Raw genomic sequence first — 19846 nt, 5'->3', positions numbered from 1 at the left:
TCTCCGAGGGGTTGCTGTGGCGAAACGTCAGAATTTCCCCATTGTTAGTTTGAAGAATGGGGAAAAGAAAGGGGAAAGCAAAGGCTCAAGCCTCCCCGAACCTTGCTACAGGTCCCGCTGTTCGTCAGACCACATTAGACGCCTTCGGGATGAGGCCGCTCGAAGTGCAAGTTCCTGCTTCGACGAGACCCATGGAAACGGGTCAGAGCATAGAGGAGGTGACGTTGAGCCCCTCCGCAGGAACAGCCCCCCCGCCACCACGAGGTGTTCAGACGCTGACGGAGAGGAACCGGATAGGGGAAGCTAATATGCAGCCCCTACCTGTCCAGTTGGGAGGACCTGTCGGCTTCTCTACCCCGATCGGAACAACAGAGGGAGAGCTGAAGGAATTGCTCTCAGATCGAGGAGGCACCCCAGACGGTAGCGGGATAGCGGTAAGACCGGCTGTTGTCACATTAGAAGTGCTCTGGGACTCAATTCTAGGACTAAACACTTCCCTTAAAATGGTAACAAATTCTCTTAAAGAAGAAATTGTGGAGGTTAAACAAATTTCCCAAACTTTGACTGTTAAAATTCAAGAACAATCGGATAAAACAGCATTGTTGGAAGGAGAAGTCGCTAAACTCAAGAACATTATGACTAACTTAATTAAAGACAAGGAAATTCAGGCACATAAAATTGAATTCCTTGATAACCAATTCCGAAGGAATAATTTGCGGTTTATAAATTTCCCCAAGTCTCCATTGATTCCAGCAGTGGAGATGTTAAGGAAATATTTTGGTAACGTGCTGGGTCTACCAGTGGAGGGTTTTCCACCCATTGTTAAGGCTCAGTACATAACAGGAGTTACAAACAACTTAAATGAACAACAACCGCAAAACCCGCAGTTAAACTTAACTGAATTTTTAGAGAGTTCCTTGGACGTAGTGACGGAACGGACCACTCTACTGGCTACTTTTGCCTTTGAAATGGACAGGAACAATATCTTTAAGATTTATTTCCAACATGTTAATGCAGTCTTTCTGGGTTCGAGAGTTCAAATTTTCCCTGACTTGGCGAGGGACACGCAGAGGAGGAGGAGAGAATTCTTGCAATATAAGGCAATACTTCTCAACCTGGGTGCAGTTTTTAAACTGAAATTTCCTTGTAGATGCTTAGTATCCCTTCAATTGAACATTTATACCGTGTTTCCCCGAAAATAAGACACTTTCTTATATTAATTTTTGCCCCCCAAAATGCACTAGGTCTTATTTTCAGGGGCTGTCTTATTTTTCGGGGAAACATCGGGGTTGGATTGGGGTTGGCCTGCCCCCCCCCCCCCCCCCGTCGCTCCTGGAACTAACCTTAAATGCCTCCTTTCATCTTCGCAGCAAGCAGCAGCAGGGCAAGCCACTCCTTCCTTCCGTGTCCTGCCCTCGCCTGACGTAACGTCCACGAGGGCGGGGCATGGAAGGAAGGAGAGGTCTGCCCTGCTGCTGCTTGCTGCGAGGGTGAAAGGAGGCATTTAAGGTTAGTTCTGGAAGCGACGGAGGGTGGGTGGGGCGGCCCAGGGGCGGCCTTGTCCGGCTCTCTGCGGCCCTGCTTTCAAACAAAAATTTGCTAGGTCTTACTTTTGGGGGGGGGGGCCTTATATCTACCAATTCAGGAAAACCTCTACTAGGTCTTATTTTCGGGGGATGTCTTACTTTCAGGGAAACAGGGTATATTCTTTGACCCCTTAAAACTGCAACAATTTATAATAGCAAAGGAAAGTGTTAATACTCCTTAGTTGAACCCCAAAGAAAGTAATATGCTGTAAAGTTGGCTTGCAGGATAAAACTTGCTCTTCACGCTTATGGATAATTAATTTCCTTCTGTTTACCTAGTATCTGGATCTTTATTTGTGGACAAAGTAATTGTGTAATTTCCATTCTATTTTTTTTTCTTTGTTAAAACAATTTCTTGTATTTCCATTACATTTATGTTGTTTAATAAATGTAAAATTATAAATAAAATAATTAAAAAAAAAAAATACAAATCAACATATGCATCCAGCTTTTCCTACATTTGCACCCAGCTCTGGAACGCTTTACCTGGAAACATTAGAACTGTGAACACCCATCTAAAATTTCAAAAAGACTCAAGACTCACCTCTTCCGGAAAGCTTACCCAGCAGACCCGAACTAATTCATGAAGAATGCATCACATCTTTCGATCTAAGAAATGAACAATACCCCTTCCACATAATCCTATTACTTCAAACTGTACGAATTTTACCACTCCAGTTATAATTAAGTGTACTTCTACCCTTATCCTACTCTGTATTGCTCACTAGAATCTGTAGTCCCATCCCCGGAAACTTATCAGCCTCATTGGGATTACTTCTCTCTATATGCTACTATATATTCGTCCCAGAGTTTTATTCTCTTTTCCGGAACCTTATCAGCTTCCTTGCACCTATTGTTACTATATTGTCCACTCTGTATATATTCCCGGAGTTGGTACCTTCCTCTCCGAAACCTGTAAGCCACATTGAGCCTACTGCTGCTATGTGGGAAAATGTGGGATACAAATGTAATAAATAAATAAATACATAAATAATCTGTGACTGGTCATTATAATCATCCATGATACCTGAAGATTGGAAGGTGGCCATTGTAATGCCCAGGGCTTTTTTTATGCCGCTAAGCACCGGTATAGTGTACCAGCATCTTTTTTTTACCTGCTTCCATCTTGCTATCTCCAAACTGCCCCTGCGGCAGACTCCTGAGACCTGCCATGTGACTCCCAGCAGGATCTCAAAGCTGTGGCTGCTGCGATAGCCCGCCGAAACTTGGTCCACCGCCCAATCCACAGCGTTGCGCTTCAAATAAAATACAGGGCCTGGCCTTGATCACCTCTCTGCCTCAGAGCCCAGAAATCGGCAGCTTCACAGTTTTTTCCACAGAGCTGCTTGGTTGCATCGAGCCAGCTTAGAAGACTATTATCTCCTTGAAGGGCTACAGTGCCCAGCACACAATTCAGTCTTAGGCTTCCTCTCCGGTCTGCCAGAGTGCCCAGCCCAAGTAGCAAAAAAAAAAAAAAAAAATTATACTTCAATGCTAGAGCTGGACTTTGGGGATGGAGATTGAGATAGGCAGGAGTGGGATGGGGAGCACAGAGAACAGCAGATTTGATGCTGGGCTGTGGGGATGGAGGAGCAGAGCTGCAGGAGAGATGCCAGGTTTTATATGAGGGGGTGGGAGGTATAGAAGGGCAGGGGAAATGCCTGGCTTTTTATCAGGGGGTGGGGGGGGGAATGGAAGGGGCAGGGGAGATGCCTGGCTTTATATGTAGGGTATGCAGTGGTATGGAAGGGCAAGGGAAGAAGTCAGGCATTATACAAGGGGGTGCGGTGGTATGAAAGGACAGAGGAGATGCCAGGCTTTATATGAGGGGGTAGGGTTTTTTTGGGTGAAGATGGGTTCTGCAGTGCCCAGGTTTTAAAATAAGTTTTATATTTAATACTGGTATACATCAGGGTGGGGGGGGGGGGGGGGGAGATTGGGGAGGGCAGGGCCAGCGAGATGCCAGACTATGGGGGATAGGTAGGGAAGGGCAGGGCTGATGCTAGGCTACAGGGAGGAGTGGGGGAAGGTTAGGTCTGATGTCGGGCTACTAGGAGGGATGAAGGGTGTAGGATGGCAAGGGAAGGGTACGGCCTATGCTAAGCTACAGAGATGGATGGTTGGGGAGATAGGGAAGGTTAGGGTTGATTCTGGGCTATAGGGATGGATGGTGTTGCATTTTATATTAGTCCTGCCATTTCTGTTTGTGTGTTTGTGTGTGCAACACTTTTCTTCCAGAATTTGGCAGCTAAGATTTAATGCTAAAAAATGCAGAAAAAGACAATATGGCCCATCCAGTCTGTCCATCCATGCCATCTACTCTCCCTTTCCATGCCTTAGAAATCCTATGTATTTGTCCCAAGCTTTCTTGAATTCAGATACAGTTTTCATCTCCACCACTTCCACCGGGAGACCATTCCACAAATTTACCACCCTTTTTGTGAAGAAGTAATTCGACAGGTTATTTCTGAGTCTATCCTCTTTCACCTTCATCCTATGCCCCCTCATTCCAGAGTTTCCTTTAAATTGAAAGAGACTTGTCTCCTGTGCATTTATGCCTCGTAGGTATTTAAACACCTTTATCATATCTCCCCTCTCCCGTCTTTCTTCCAAAGTATACATATTGAGATCTTTAAGTTTGTCCCTATACACTTCATGATGAAGAGTACTGACCATCATCATCTTCAGAACAAAATCTAACACTAATAGATACAAAATTGACACCTACGCCATGATCAGATCACTACAGAGCAAATCTCTCCCTTCAGTGGCGAACAAAAAAGACACAACAAAAACAAGAACAACAAACCTATACTACGAGAGGCAGAATTGACCCACTAACATTCTGGCAACAATTCTATACTGACGAATGGACAGTACCTATAGACTCACCCCAATTTCTCCAACTATGGGACGACAGATGCAAAACCGTACTAGACAACATAGCACCGCTAAAAACCAGAACCTCACGCAGAAAAAACTCAATACCATGGTTTAACAAAGAATTGAAAGAACTAAAAACTCAAGTCAGAAGACTAGAAAGAGCATGGAGCAAGAAAAAAGATGAACCCACACTCAAAAACTGGAAACAACTACAAAGAAAATACAAATACACCATTAGACAAACTAAAAGAACATATTACAAAACCAAAATAGGACCAAACTACAAGGATACACACAAACTCTTTTCACTTGTAAACAAAATACTGAATACTACACTGGCCACTTCCAATAATATGGACACCCCATCTGCAACCAATCTTACGAACTACTTTAATGAAAAAATTGTAAAGCTTCGACTTATGATACCAACCAACACAACTGATTACACAAACCTCCTCAAATGCCTAGACCCAATACCTGGGCAACACCCAGCAGATCGATCATGGACCAACTTTGACACGCTCTCACTCGATGACATTTCACAATCGCTTGGCAAATACGCCAAGTCGCAATGCAAATTAGACATCTGCCCGACTAGCTTAATTAGATCAGCCCCTAAACAATTCAAAACAGACCTCACAAAACACTTAAACTACAGACTTCAAAATGGTCTCTTCCCCATGGAGAAAAGAAACATCTTACTCACTCCTCTACCTAAAGATGCCAAGAAAGACACAATGGACATAACCAATTACTGCCCAGTAGCATCTATCCCCCTCATAACCAAACTCATGGAGGGCATAGTGACGAAACAACTCACTGAATACTTAGATAAACACTCAATTTTGCACGAGCCCAAATCAGGATTTAGGTCGAATCATAGCACCGAAACTGTTCTAGTGTCTGCAATGAACTCATTCAAACAAGCAATTGCAACCGGCAACAATATACTCCTCCTACAATTCGACATGTCCAGTGCCTTCGACATGGTCAATCACAGAATACTATTACATATACTAGAATACTTTGGAATAGGAGGCACAGTTCTCAAATGGTTCAGAGGATTCCTGACCACAAGATCATACCAAGTAACAACGAAGACAATATCAGAACCATGGACACCTGAATGTGGAGTCCCCCAAGGATCCCCCCTTTCACCAACTCTCTTCAATCTAATGATGATACCTTTAGCTAAATTACTAGCTAATCAAAACCTCAACCCTTATATATATGCAGATGATGTCACGATTTATATCCCGTTTAAACACAACCTAAATGAAATCACCAACGAGATCAACCAAAGCCTCCAAATCATAAGTACATAAGTAGTGCCATACTGGGAAAGACCAAAGGTCCATCTAGCCCAGCATCCTGTCACCGACAGTGGCCAATCCAGGTCAAGGGCACCTGGCACGCTCCCCAAACGTAAAAACATTCCAGACAAGTTATACCTAAAAATGCGGAATTTTTCCAAGTCCATTTAATAGCGGTCTATGGACTTGTCCTTTAGGAATCTATCTAACCCCTTTTTAAACTCCGTCAAGCTAACCGCCCGTACCACGTTCTCCGGCAACGAATTCCAGAGTCTAATTACACGTTGGGTGAAGAAAAATTTTCTCCGATTCGTTTTAAATTTACCACACTGTAGCTTCAACTCATGCCCTCTAGTCCTAGTATTTTTGGATAGCGTGAACAGTCGCTTCACATCCACCCGATCCATTCCACTCATTATTTTATACACTTCTATCATATCTCCCCTCAGCCGTCTCTTCTCCAAGCTGAAAAGCCCTAGCCTTCTCAGCCTCTCTTCATAGGAAAGTCGTCCCATCCCCACTATCATTTTCGTCGCCCTTCGCTGTACCTTTTCCAATTCTACTATATCTTTTTTGAGATACGGAGACCAGTACTGAACACAATACTCCAGGTGCGGTCGCACCATGGAGCGATACAACGGCATTATAACATCCGCACACCTGGACTCCATACCCTTCCTAATAACACCCAACATTCTATTCGCTTTCCTAGCCGCAGCAGCACACTGAGCAGAAGGTTTCAGCGTATCATCGACGACGACACCCAGATCCCTTTCTTGATCCGTAACTCCTAACGCGGAACCTTGCAAGACGTAGCTATAATTCGGGTTCCTCTTACCCACATGCATCACTTTCCACTTGTCAACATTGAACTTCATCTGCCACTTGCACGCCCATTCTCCCAGTCTCGCAAGGTCCTCCTGTAATCGTTCACATTCCTCCTGCGACTTGATGACCCTGAATAATTTTGTGTCATCGGCGAATTTAATTACCTCACTAGTTATTCCCACCTCTAGGTCATTTATAAATACATTAAAAAGCAACGGACCCAGCACAGACCCCTGCGGGACCCCACTAACTACCCTCCTCCACTGAGAATACTGGCCACGCAATCCTACTCTCTGCTTCCTATCTTTCAACCAGTTCTTAATCCATAATAATACCCTACCTCCGATTCCATGACTCTGCAATTTCTTCAGGAGTCTTTCGTGCGGCACTTTGTCAAACGCCTTCTGAAAATCCAGATATACAATATCAACCGGCTCCCCATTGTCCACATGTTTGCTTACCCCCTCAAAAAAATGCATTAGATTGGTGAGGCAAGACTTCCCTTCACTAAATCCGTGCTGACTTTGTCTCATCAGTCCATGTTTTTGTATATGCTCTGCAATTTTATTCTTAATAATAGCCTCCACCATCTTGCCCGGCACCGACGTCAGACTCACCGGTCTATAATTTCCCGGATCTCCTCTGGAACCCTTCTTAAAAATCGGAGTAACATTGGCTACCCTCCAGTCTTCCGGTACTACACTCGATTTTAGGGACAGATTGCATATTTCTAACAGTAGCTCCGCAAGTTCATTTTTTAGTTCTATTAATACTCTGGGATGAATATCATCAGGTCCCGGTGATTTACTACTCTTCAGCTTGCTGAACTGACCCATTACATCCTCCAAGGTTACAGAGAATTTGTTTAGTTTCTCCGACTCCCCCGCTTCAAATATTCTTTCCGGCACCGGTGTCCCCCCCAAATCCTCCTCGGTGAAGACCGAAGCAAAGAATTCATTTAATTTCTCCGCTACGGCTTTGTCCTCCTTGATCGCCCCTTTAACACCATTTTCGTCCAGCGGCCCAACCTACTCTTTGGCCGGTTTCCTGCTTTTAATGTATCTAAAAAAATTTTTACTATGTATTTTTGCTTCCAACGCTAATTTCTTCTCAAAGTCCTTTTTTGCCCTCCTTATCTCCTCTTTGCATTTGGCTTGGCATTCCTTATGATCTATCCTGTTACTTTCAGTTGGTTCTCTTCTCCACTTTCTGAAGGATTGTTTTTTGGCTCTAATGATTTCCTTTATCTTACTGTTTAGCCACGCCGGCTGACGTTTAGTCTTTTTTCCCTTTTTTCTAATACGTGGAATATATTTGTCCTGAACCTCCAGGATGGTGTTTTTAAACAGCATCCACGCCTGATGCAAGTTTTTTACTCTGCGAGCTGCTCCTTTCAGTCTTTTTTTCACCATTTTTCTCATTTTGTCGTAATCACCTTTTCTATAGTTAAACGCTAGCGTACTTGATTTCCTAGTTTCACTTCCTTCAATGCCAATATCAAAACCGATCATATTATGATCACTGTTATCATGCACTCCTGGGTGGATGCATTCCAGCTAAAACTCGACGCAGAAAAACACAATGTCTTGTACTCACATCACAACATAACAGAAACAACTTCACCACCATAACCACACCATACCGTTGCCTTCCGATCTCACAAAATCTGAAAATTCTTGGAGTTACCATTGATCGAAACCTCACACTCGATGCCCACTTGAAGAACACGACGAAAAAGATGTTCCAATCCATGTGGAAACTCAAAAGAGTAAAACCTTTCTTCCCGAGATACGTCTTCCGTTCCCTGGTACAATCAATGGTACTGAGTCACCTGGACTACTGCAATGCACTGTACGCTGGATGTAAAGAACAGAACATCAAAAAACTCCAAACAGCCCAAAATACCGCCGCCAGACTCATATTTGGAAAAACTAAATATGAAAGAGCAAAACCCCTAAGAGAGAAACTTCATTGGCTCCCACTTAAGGAACGCATCACGTTCAAGGTCTGCACGATTGTTCACAAAATCATCCACGCAGATGCCCCAACCTATATGCTAAACCTTGTGGACTTGCCGCCCAGAAATGCCAAAAGATCATCGCGCAAATTTCTGAATCTACACTTGCCCAGCTGCAAAGGACTAAAATACAAGCTGATGCATGCAACTACCTTCTCTTACACGAGCACGCAGTTGTGGAATGCATTACCTACTACCTTGAAAATCATCGAAGAAATAACCAACTTTCGAAAATCTCTGAAGACACATCTCTTCAACAAGGCTTACAAAGAAAACCTAAGTAGAGGAGTGACCGTGGTCACGATGGATGTAGAATCACTATACAGCAACATTTCACATGCGGATGGCATAGCTGCATGTGGAAGACTCCTAAATTAAATCCACACTGGACCATCAATACTCACCAGAAACTATTACAAAATTAATCAAATTCATTTTAACTCACAACTACTTCCGCTTTAACAATGATATCTATCTACAAATAATGGGCACTGCGATCGGCACCAGGACAGCACCCCAATATGCCAACCTTTTTATGGCTGAGCTGGAAGAGACATTTCTGAATACACACCAGACCAAACCTCTAAAATACTACCGGTACATCGATGACATTTTTATGATTTGGACGGAGGGTGAAGAAACTCTGAAACAATTTTATTCTTCCTTCAATACATACCATCCTACAATCAGATTCAAAATTGACTACTCCCCAGAAAAAGTCAATTTTTTGGACACCACGGTCTCAATCAGTGATGGCTGTATACAAACACCTATATACAAGAAACCCACAGACAGATGCAGCTACCTCCACAACTCCAGCTTCCATCCTTCACATACAAAAAGATCCATCATTTACAGCCAAGCCACAAGATACCACCGTATCTGCTCTGACCCAGGGGACAGAGACAGACACCTTAAAAGCCTGACTGCATCCTTCATACAGAAAGGCTACAACCCCAAAATAATCTCCAAGAATATTGCCTCCTCCCTCAAAACACCCTGGGAGAATCTGCTACAGTACAAGGAGAAAAAAAGCCACAGACAGAATCCCCCTTGTAGTGACATACAATCCAGAGCTGGAAAAACTGAGGAAAATCATAAGAGATCTACAACCTATACTCCAGGAGGATGAATTACTGAAAGAGATATTCCCATCCCCACCTGTACTGGCCTTCCGACAGCCACCCAACTTAAAACACAAGCTAATCAGAAGTAAACTTCCATCACAGACTTAAAAGGAACAGAAGGGCATACTTCCCTGTAATTTATCCAGTTGCAAACTATGCCAAAACATTTCACAGGACCCCACAGTCATCCACAAAGGAAAGATATTCAACATAAAGGAATTTTTCACTTGCTCATCTTCCAATGTGGTATATATCATTCAGTGTAAAAAATGTAACGAAGGATGCTATATTGGAGAAACAGGCCAGATGCTTAAGACAAGATTCAATTTACATAGACATCACATGAACAATACTGGTGCCAGTAAGGCTCCCACCCCTGTTGGTCAGCATTTTACAGGACCAGGACACTGTACCAGTGACTTCACAGTGAGAATCCTGAAAGGTAACTTTAAAACCATACAAGAACGTAAGACCTTTGAAGTCAGAATGATTGAATATTTTAACACCCAACAGAAAGGACTTAACAAGGATCTGGGGTTCCTAGCCCATTATAAACCATAAAGCTGTATTTCTCTGATGATCACCCCACCCCTCACCTATCCATACCCATCCTGTTAGAATATCAATGATATGCTTTGATGTCCCCATGTATACCTCCTACCCACCCCTATCCTCCCACCCTGTCAGACTGTCATAGTAATGCTTGAATGTTTTCACTTATATACACTGTCAACTAGCACATTTGCTTATTTCCGATCTGACGAAGAAGTTATGTCCAATAAAAAAGGTATCATCTTATTTTCTTTTCCATGTTTTATTTTGTTTGATTTCTATTGATAAAGAAAACCTATAACCTACTAAATCACCTCGCCAACTACGACAGTCTAATTTCTTTAATCTCTTTATTTATCCACCTAAACCTTTTCTTCTTTCCCTATTTAACACTTTTACATCACTAATCATATCTAATATCCTGGAATGGCAAAACCATAACAGGACTCTGTAAGCCACATTGAGCCTGCAAATGGGTGGGAAAATGTGGGATACAAATGCAATAAATAAATAAATAAATAAATTTTAGTAGCTGCCCTATGGACTGACTCCATCTTGTTTTTATCTTTTTGAAGGAAAGGGAAGGGAAGTGCTAGATTAGTCACTTCAGTTCCATGCTCCCCTTTTATGCCTGCCCTATGCGATGGGATGCTTGAACTATATATCCATAACGGCAACAGTAGCATAAATTACCACTTACTTTGTTGGAATAATGTATTGTATTTTACATGCATTGTCTGTCACCAATTTTTCTCTGTGATTACTCTGTGACCTCTGATGTGAATTTCCTAGAGAGGTCACACCCATGCAACTTCCTGTGGTGATTAGGCACAGCACATGGAGCTCATGATCTCTCCTAGCTGAGGATCTGTGGTGTGAGCATCCATTACCATCTAAGCACATGGAAAGAGCTGATAATCCAAATGTATAGTATTATGTTTATATAAGCCTGTCTGAATATAAATCTAACTACAAACTGTGAGTAAACAGATGTTTTGTTACTTCAACTTTAAAGTGACTCAGCAGTGAATTATTCTGGGGTGTATGTGAGAGAGATGAAGAAAAGAAATTAACATTTCTAAAGCTGAAGCTGTGTGTATAAAATCTGCTAATTATTTACTACAAATAATCCAACAAAAGGGTTATGGGCCCAGCCCAGGAATTGAAAAAAGGGAGAAATATTACCAGGCAGTGAAAAAGCCACATTTTTCTCTTAAGTTTTAAAAGAAAGATTCAGTCTGTCTCTCTCTCCCCCCACACACTAAACAGCAGACAGAAGGCTAAGAAATGGCTGAGGGAGGAAATTCACCATTTTTCTACTCTCTCAAGGTGCCTAAATTAACTGAATTTAATTATCAGCAGTGGGAACTAAGATTCAGATGTCTCCTTCAAGCAAAGAAATTAAGTATATGTTTAGACCAAAACAGAACAGCTGAAAATATGGCTGAATGGGACAATGCAAACTATTATGTGAAGTGCATGTTTTTTGAAGCTCTCTCAGAGAAACAAGCCATATTGGTGGAGGCAAAAGATACAGCAAACGACATTTTAAATAAACTGAGAACTATGTATGCAACTACATATGCAAAACAGCAACCAATTTGGTTAGCAGAGTTAAATGAGACCAAATTAAGGGATAAAAGTAAATGTAATGATCACATTATGCATCTTATGTCTTCATTTCAAAAGTTAGAACTTTCTGGAATTCCCATGTGTGATGCATTGAAAAGAGCATTTCTTTTTACCTCACTATCAAAGAAGTTTGATGTTTTTAGGTCTGTAAATGAAGCCATTGAAGGGCAATCTTTTGAACAGGCAGCATCAAAACTGAGGCAGGAATGCATAATTAATGATTCTGAGGAGATGTGTTCTCAAAGCAAGTCAGAGAGAAATGAAACAAATTTCTTGGCAAAGAATAGAGGAAGGCGGAGCTATGGGAAAACTCCACCCAAGGGCAAGCTGATTTGCTATTCATGTGGAAAGGAGGGACATGTATCTAAATGGTGTAAGGAAACACAAAACACTCCCTCTAGCTCACCTAAGCCAATGGAACAAAAGAATTTTCCAAGCAATGATAAACATAAGAGTTTTCTAATGGCAGAAAAATCTTTGACTATGGTAAATAATAATTCAAATGAAAGTACTTGGATTTTGGATTCGGGGAGCACATGCCATTTAACCAATTGTAAGGATTTCTTTCAGGAAATGTGTCCAGAAGAAGGTATTCTTCAAACTGCAAACGCAGGGACTACTCAGATCCAAGCAAAAGGCATTGGATTCTTAAAATGCAAAGTGTCTAACGAAGTTAAAGAAATTCCTGTAAGTGATGTCTTGTATATTCCCCAAGCAGTTTGCAATATGCTTAGTGTATCTACATTAGATAAGAAGGGATTTGTGATTCATTTTGAAAACAGTAAGTGCACAATCTCTAAAAATGATGAAGTGTATGCTGAAGCTTTTATGCATAATGATGTTTATAAACTGAGCATTTCAGGTGAAGCCTCACATATGGCGCAAGTAAGGAAGAATGATGGTAAATGTAGTCTGGAAATCTGGCACCGCCGCCTGGGACATCGTGATTTTAAGGTGATCCAGGATCTTTACAGTAAGCAACTTGCCACAGGCATTCAGATAAGTGCAGATGCTGGTAAAATGGAGAAATGCATAGACTGTGTTACTCAAAAAGGTGTAAGACCCTCATTTCCTGCATACACAGGAAATAGGAGTAATAAAGTACTGGACTTAATACACAGTGACTTATGTGGACCGTTTAATATCCCATCATTGGGAAATAACAGATTTGTGCTAATATTCTTGGATGATTTCTCTAGATATTGTGTGGCCTATTTGCTGAAAGAAAAAAGTCAAGTCACAGACATGCTGAAGAAATACGTAGCCATGGTGAGCAATATATTTGAAAGAAAACCAAAGGTTCTTCAGACCGACAATGGTGGTGAGTTCACTTCACAAAGCATGCGCACATTTCTAGAACAAGAAGGCATTCAGCATATCACAACAGTAGCTTATACACCAGAGCAAAATTCTGTTGCAGAGAGAAAATTTAGGTCACTTGTGGAAATGACCAGGTGTATGCTGTCAGATAGCAATCTCCCTAAAAGACTATGGGGGGAAGCCATTCTCACAGCAGTGTACCTACAAAACAGAATGCCAACTAAAGGCGCTGAGCGCACACCACATGAGACATGGCATGGTAGGAAGCCAAACCTGTCACACATAAGAACATTTGGAAGTACAGCATATGCTCATGTACCAAAGCAAAGAAGGCATAAACTGGATTCCACAACAGAAAGGGGCATTTTAGTTGGCTATGCTCCAGGACACAAAGGATATAGAATTTTGAATCTGAAAACTGGCATTGTTGGCATAAGACATGTTACATATTTTGATGAAAACAAAAGGGTTGATAAAGGCTGGATTATCCCAGATGAGCCTTATCATCCAGAATATGAAACTAGAACCATAATAGACATGCCAGTGTATATAAATGCCATACCAAGGCAGATGTCTGAAAGCAACTCATCTGTATCTAACGAGGAACAGGCAGAGGAAGCAGACACAGAAAGGATCATTGCAGAAGACAGTACAGTTGGAGAAGGGGAATCAATTGGAGAAGGACTCTCAGATTTAGAGGATGCGGAAAGGTCGGACCAACCTGTTGTCAGACGCTCATCCAGGGAAAACAAAGGTGTTCCACCCCCAAGACTGTCTTACCTAACAAAGTCAGCAGAAGCTCAAGAGCCCTTAACATGGGATGAGATTGAGAAAATGCCAGCAGAAGAAGCTGCTGAATGGCGTAAAGCTGCACAAGAAGAAATTGATGCATTGGATAAAAATAAAACTTGGATTCTTACAAAATTACCTCCTGGCAAGAAAGCTATAGGATGCAAATGGGTATTCAAGTTAAAAAGGAATGCACAAGGAAAAGTGGAAAGGTATAAAGCCAGATTAGTCGCAAAGGGATATCTTCAAAAATATGGAGAAGATTTTGATGAAGTGTTTGCACCTGTAGTGAAACACACGACAATTAGAACACTTCTGAGCATTGCAGTCTCAAAAGGCATGCAAGTCAACCACATTGATGTGAAAACAGCATTTCTTCATGGAGATATAACTGAAGACTTGTACATGGAACAGCCAACAGGTTTCATAAATACAAAACAAAGACAGCTAGTGTGTAAATTAAACAAAGGTCTTTATGGATTAAAGCAAAGTGCAAAATGTTGGAATGACAAATTGCATGAAATATTGACAAATTTAGGATTTAAGCAAGGTGAAGCAGATAAATGCTTGTACACTAGGTGCAGAAATGGACAATATGCATACATTTTAGCTTTTGTTGATGATCTGCTCATTGCAAGCGAAAGTGAGCAAGAGTACAAGGACATTGTAAAATATTTAAACCTGAATGTTGAGATAAAAGAACTTGGTAATGTGTCATACTATCTTGGTATAGAAATTGAGAAACAAAATGATGGTTCTTATCTTCTAAGCCAGAAGCAGAAAATAAATGAGCTTATTGAAAGTTTAGGTATGCAAGATGCCCAAGTTGTAAGCACTCCCATGATCACTGATTTTCTGAAGGATGAAACAGTAAGAGAACCTTTACCAGATAACATCCAATATAGATCAGCCATAGGTAAGCTTTTATATCTGACTACCACATACAGGGCTGATATAGCAAATGCAGTAGGAATTTTGAGCAGAAGGGTCAGCTCACCTACCAAATCAGATTGGACTGCAGTTAAAAGGATGGTAAGGTATTTAAAAGGTACCATTGATTGTAAATTAAAGATTTCAGCCAATAGTAATCCAAAACTAATATGTTACTGTGATTCAGATTGGGCAGGGGATCATTCTGATTATAAATCCACAAGTGGATATGTGTTTATGTATGGAAATGTACAAATTTCTTGGGCCAGTCATAAACAAAGTATTGTGAGTCTGTCTTCTACAGAAGCTGAATATGTGGCTGTATCAGAAGCATGCAGAGAACTGATGTGGATTGAAAAACTTTTGCTGGATTTTGGAATAGCTGAACAGAGACCAATCCAGATAATGGAAGATAATCAGAGCTGCATCAGACTGTCACAGAATGACAAGGTTCAGTCACGCACCAAGCACATCGCAACGAAATATCACAACGTGCGAGAGCTGGCGAAAGAAGGGGTCATCAGTCTAGACTATTGTCACACCAGTGAGATGACAGCTGACATCATGACCAAACCGTTACCCAGAGAACGTTTTGAGAATCTGCGAATAAAGCTTGGACTTTGTATGAATTAATAATTGCATGACAGTTATGCACGAGAAGGGGTTTGTTGGAATAATGTATTGTATTTTACATGCATTGTCTGTCACCAATTTTTCTCTGTGATTACTCTGTGACCTCTGATGTGAATTTCCTAGAGAGGTCACACCCATGCAACTTCCTGTGGTGATTAGGCACAGCACATGGAGCTCATGATCTCTCCTAGCTGAGGATCTGTGGTGTGAGCATCCATTACCATCTAAGCTCATGGAAAGAGCTGATAATCCAAATGTATAGTATTATGTTTATATAAGCCTGTCTGAATATAAATCTAACTACAAACTGTGAGTAAACAGATGTTTTGTTACTTCAACTTTAAAGTGACTCGGCAGTGAATTATTCTGGGGTGTATGTGAGAGAGATGAAGAAAAGAAATTAACATTTCTAAAGCTGAAGCCGTGTGTATAAAATCTGCTAATTATTTACTACAAATAATCCAACATACTTTGTATTTGGTGAGGCTCTATCTGTGTTCTGTGTATATATAACTGAGGTGCAGTATTCTGCTGATATATAGTTTCTGTGTAGATAATGATGTTTGTTATGTTTTCTCAGTAAAAGATGTGTTATTTTAGGGACTGGTGTAATATTTTCAATGATGCCTTTTTATAAACTCCATGGCTAGTTCAAGGGGTGTGACTATTGTAGGGTGGGGTCATAGTTAGTGACCCTGCCTTTCCATATCCCTAAGGTTGCCCTGTATGAGTACTGGTACCTTTTTGTCTACAAAAAAAAAGCACTGGAAATGCCTATTTTTAAAAAGGGTTCCAGGGCTGATCTGGGAAAGTACAGACTGGTAAGCCTGACGTCAATGCTGGGCAAAATGGTAGAGACTATTATAAAGAACAAAATTACTGAGCATATACATAGGCATGGATTAATGGGACAAAAGCCAACATGGATTTAGCAAAGGGAAATCTTTCCTCACCAATCTGCTACATTTCACTGAAAGGGTGATAAACATATGGATAAAGGTGAGCTGTTTGGTAAAGTATATCTGGATTTTCAGAAGGCATTTGACAAAGTACCTCAAGAATGACTCCTGAGGAAATTAAAAATTCATGGGTAAGGAGGCAGTGTCCTATTGTGGATTAAGAACTGGTAAAAAGACAGAAAACAGACAGTAGAGTTAAATGGTCAATATTCTCAATGGAGAAGGGTAAATAGTGGGGCTCCCCAGGGATCTGTACTGGGAGTGATGCTTTTTGACATATTTTTAAATAATCTGAAAATGGGAATAATGTGTGAGGTGATCAAATTTGCTGACAACACAAATTATTCAAAGGGGTTGATATTCAGGGGCACCTAACTGGACAGTGCAACTGAATATCCCCTCTAACCACCCATGTCGAAACCAAATTGTTTCTAGGCAGTCTGGGGGCGGAGAAGGCCGAGCAGACATTTATCCAATTAGTGGCGGTTTGCAATCTGCTAACTGGCTAAGCAACCACATAAAGTTAGGACAGAAAAACAGCTATCCTAACTTCATGCAGAAAGTTAACCAAGCACTGGTCTGAATATTAGGTCAGGTACTGGCCTGAAGTGGTGCCAATCCCTTCTCTCCCTCTCTCTCAACCTCTCTCCACTGAACATGCTGATGTCCCTCTCTGATCCTCCCTCCACCCCCCCCCCCCGGGAAAAAGATGAAGCCCCCTTCTGATCTTCTCTCACTCCTGGGCCTACTTAAAGTCCCAGGTGGTCCAGTGGGGGTGATAAGGGTAGGAGCAAACCCCACTCATGACTGCCCCTAGCGGCTGCCTCACAAAAATGTCTGACAACGACCTCTTGTGGCAGCCTTGCCTTACTCGAGGGGTAAGATGGAGGAGGAGGATAATGGGGGGAGGGGGCTTCATCTTCTTCGAAGGGGATGGGTGGTGGGAGGGAGAACGAAATCGGAATTGGGGAAGCAGAGGTCACCGGCATCCTTTATGCGGGTCCTGGCCGATATTCAGCTGGGGCCTGCATAAGCGTATTATGTAGCTCCCTGCTGAATATTGGCAGGGACCCACATAAGCTCCAATGGTCAGCATATAAAAAATTAGCACTGGATATTTAGTGTTGGTGCCCAGACATGGCCTGGCGCTGAATATCCGGGGCTAAGTCTGCCTGCGGTGGTCAGCTGAATATTTATTCCTATATACACAAAAAGTAATTTTTGTATTCATAAGGAAATAACCAAAGTTATCAGCTGACATCAGAAAACAAACACACTGAACAAAACTGGCAGGAGTCATCAATTAAAAACCTGAGGAATGGTTCACACAGTAAAACTGGCTGTGTGCAAATTAACTAGCCAATTTCTTCTTACCCTCTTTTGTCCTTGATCTCTCTTATAGTTTCTATTGATTATTTTTGAGTGCTTTATTCCAAGTTTTGTAGACTTGAAAGACTCCAAACGCTTTTTCATTGTTCTCTGGAAGATCTCTTTGTTCTGTTTTCCATCTTCATCTTGTACCAATTCATGCCGACTGTACAGATGTATGTGCTGTAGAGAGGAAGAAAGGAGAATAGTAAAAACAGGCAACCTAGATTAGATTACATAGAGGGGAATAATCGAACGGCGCCGGCGAAATACATGGCCGGCGATGTATTTTGGTGGCGCCGCAAACAGCTGGCCAGACCCGTATTTTCAAAAAAGATGGCCGGCCATCTTTTGTTTCGATAATACGGTTCCGGCCAGCCAAATGCCTTGAATTTGGCCGGGGTTTGAGATGGCCGGCTTCGTTTTTTAGCGATAATGGAAAGTTATGTCGGCCATCTCAAACCCCAGCCAAATTCAAGGCATTTGGCCGTGGGAGGAGCCAGCATTTTTACTGCACTGGCCCCCCTGACATGCCAGGACACCAACCGGGCTCCCTAGGGGTCACTGCGGTGGACTTCAGAAAAGCTCCCACGTGCATAGCTCCCTTACTTTGGGAGCTGAGCCCCCCCAACCGCCTCCCCCCCCCCCCAAAAAAAAACCACTACCCACAAATGTACTGCACCCACTAAAACTGCTCCAGGGACCTGCATACAGCCTCTAGGACTTATTGCTGCTGTATAACTTTGGCACACCAGTTCAAACCTGAAGACTAATCTCTCTGAAAAAGTCCTTTCTTGAAATATGCACGTTTACTCACAGTTAACTGCAGATCAGAGGTTGTGCCCCACTGGTACTAAGATTAGTAGTAGGTCAGAGCTGGCACAATGGTGTACAATGCCCTCTTTCAGCACCATTCAAGGTAATAACTAAGTTCTGTAACGTGGGTAACACAGGAAAGGGAACTAAAACTGGCTTACAAAAATGGCCACTTCCGCATGGACTACAACAGGAAACAAAACGGGGCACACTCTGACCCAGTAAGCAGGGGGAAAGCACCAGGGGAGTACAGCCTACCAACTACCAATACCTACACCCACCACAATGCATTGCTGATGTGACTCTGCAGTGCAAATAACAGAAAAGGTGTCACACTCACCCCAGAGCCACATCACAAGCAGCAAAAGGCTGTCGGAGGACAGAACACATTCTGCTGCCATGGAGGTGGGTACGACATTTGAGGCTAGCATACAGGCTGGAAAGAAAAGTGTTTAAAGTGGGGTTTTTTTGGTGGGAGGGGGTTAGTGACCACTGGGGGAGTACGGGGAGGTCATCTCCGCTTCCTTCCGGTGGTCATGTGGTCAGTTTGGGCACCTTTTTGAGGCTTGGTTGTGAAAGTAAAAGGACCAAGTAAACCCGGCGAAATACTGCTTAACGCCGTATTTTTTTTTCCATTATCGGCGAAAGCCAGCTATCTGGTAGCCACGCCCATACCCCGCCTTCGCTTTGCCGCCGACACACCCCTTTGAACTTTCGCCAGCGAGGCGACGGGAAAGCGGCGATGCTGTCAAAAAAAAGCAGCTTTCAATTATACCGATTTTGCCGCTTTTCCGAGATCTCCGGCCATCTCCCGATTTGTGTTTGGAAATGGCCAGCGATCACTTTCGATTATGAGCTGGATAGTAACATAGTAGATGACAGCATAAAAAGACCTGCACGGTCCATCCAGTCTGCCCAACAAGATAAACTCATATGTGCTACTTTTTGTGTATACCCTACTTTGATTTGTATCTGTCCTCTTCAGGCCACAGACCGTATAAGTCTGTCCAGCACTATCCCCGCCTCCCAACCACCAGTCTCGCCTCCCACCACTGGCTCTGGCGCAGACCGTATAAGTCTGCCCAGCACTATC

The 19846-nt window shown here is 42.4% G+C and overlaps 1 protein-coding gene across 1 annotated transcript in view; it reads right to left on the bottom strand.

Annotated features, from left to right (window-relative positions):
- Positions 1-19846, bottom strand: part of SLC9A3 (solute carrier family 9 member A3) — a 412188-nt gene that overhangs the window by 16642 nt on the left and 375700 nt on the right. Inside the window, exon 13 of the mRNA XM_030209723.1 lies at positions 17944-18120. Within this exon, the coding sequence (XP_030065583.1) occupies positions 17944-18120 (177 nt within the window). The remainder of the gene's footprint in view (positions 1-17943; positions 18121-19846) is intronic.

This window comes from Microcaecilia unicolor, chromosome 1, assembly GCF_901765095.1.
Source record: "Microcaecilia unicolor chromosome 1, aMicUni1.1, whole genome shotgun sequence".
NCBI lineage: Eukaryota > Metazoa > Chordata > Amphibia > Gymnophiona > Siphonopidae > Microcaecilia > Microcaecilia unicolor.
The sequence above is the reverse complement of the archived record's forward strand: the minus strand, read 5'-3'. Positions and strand labels throughout refer to the sequence as shown.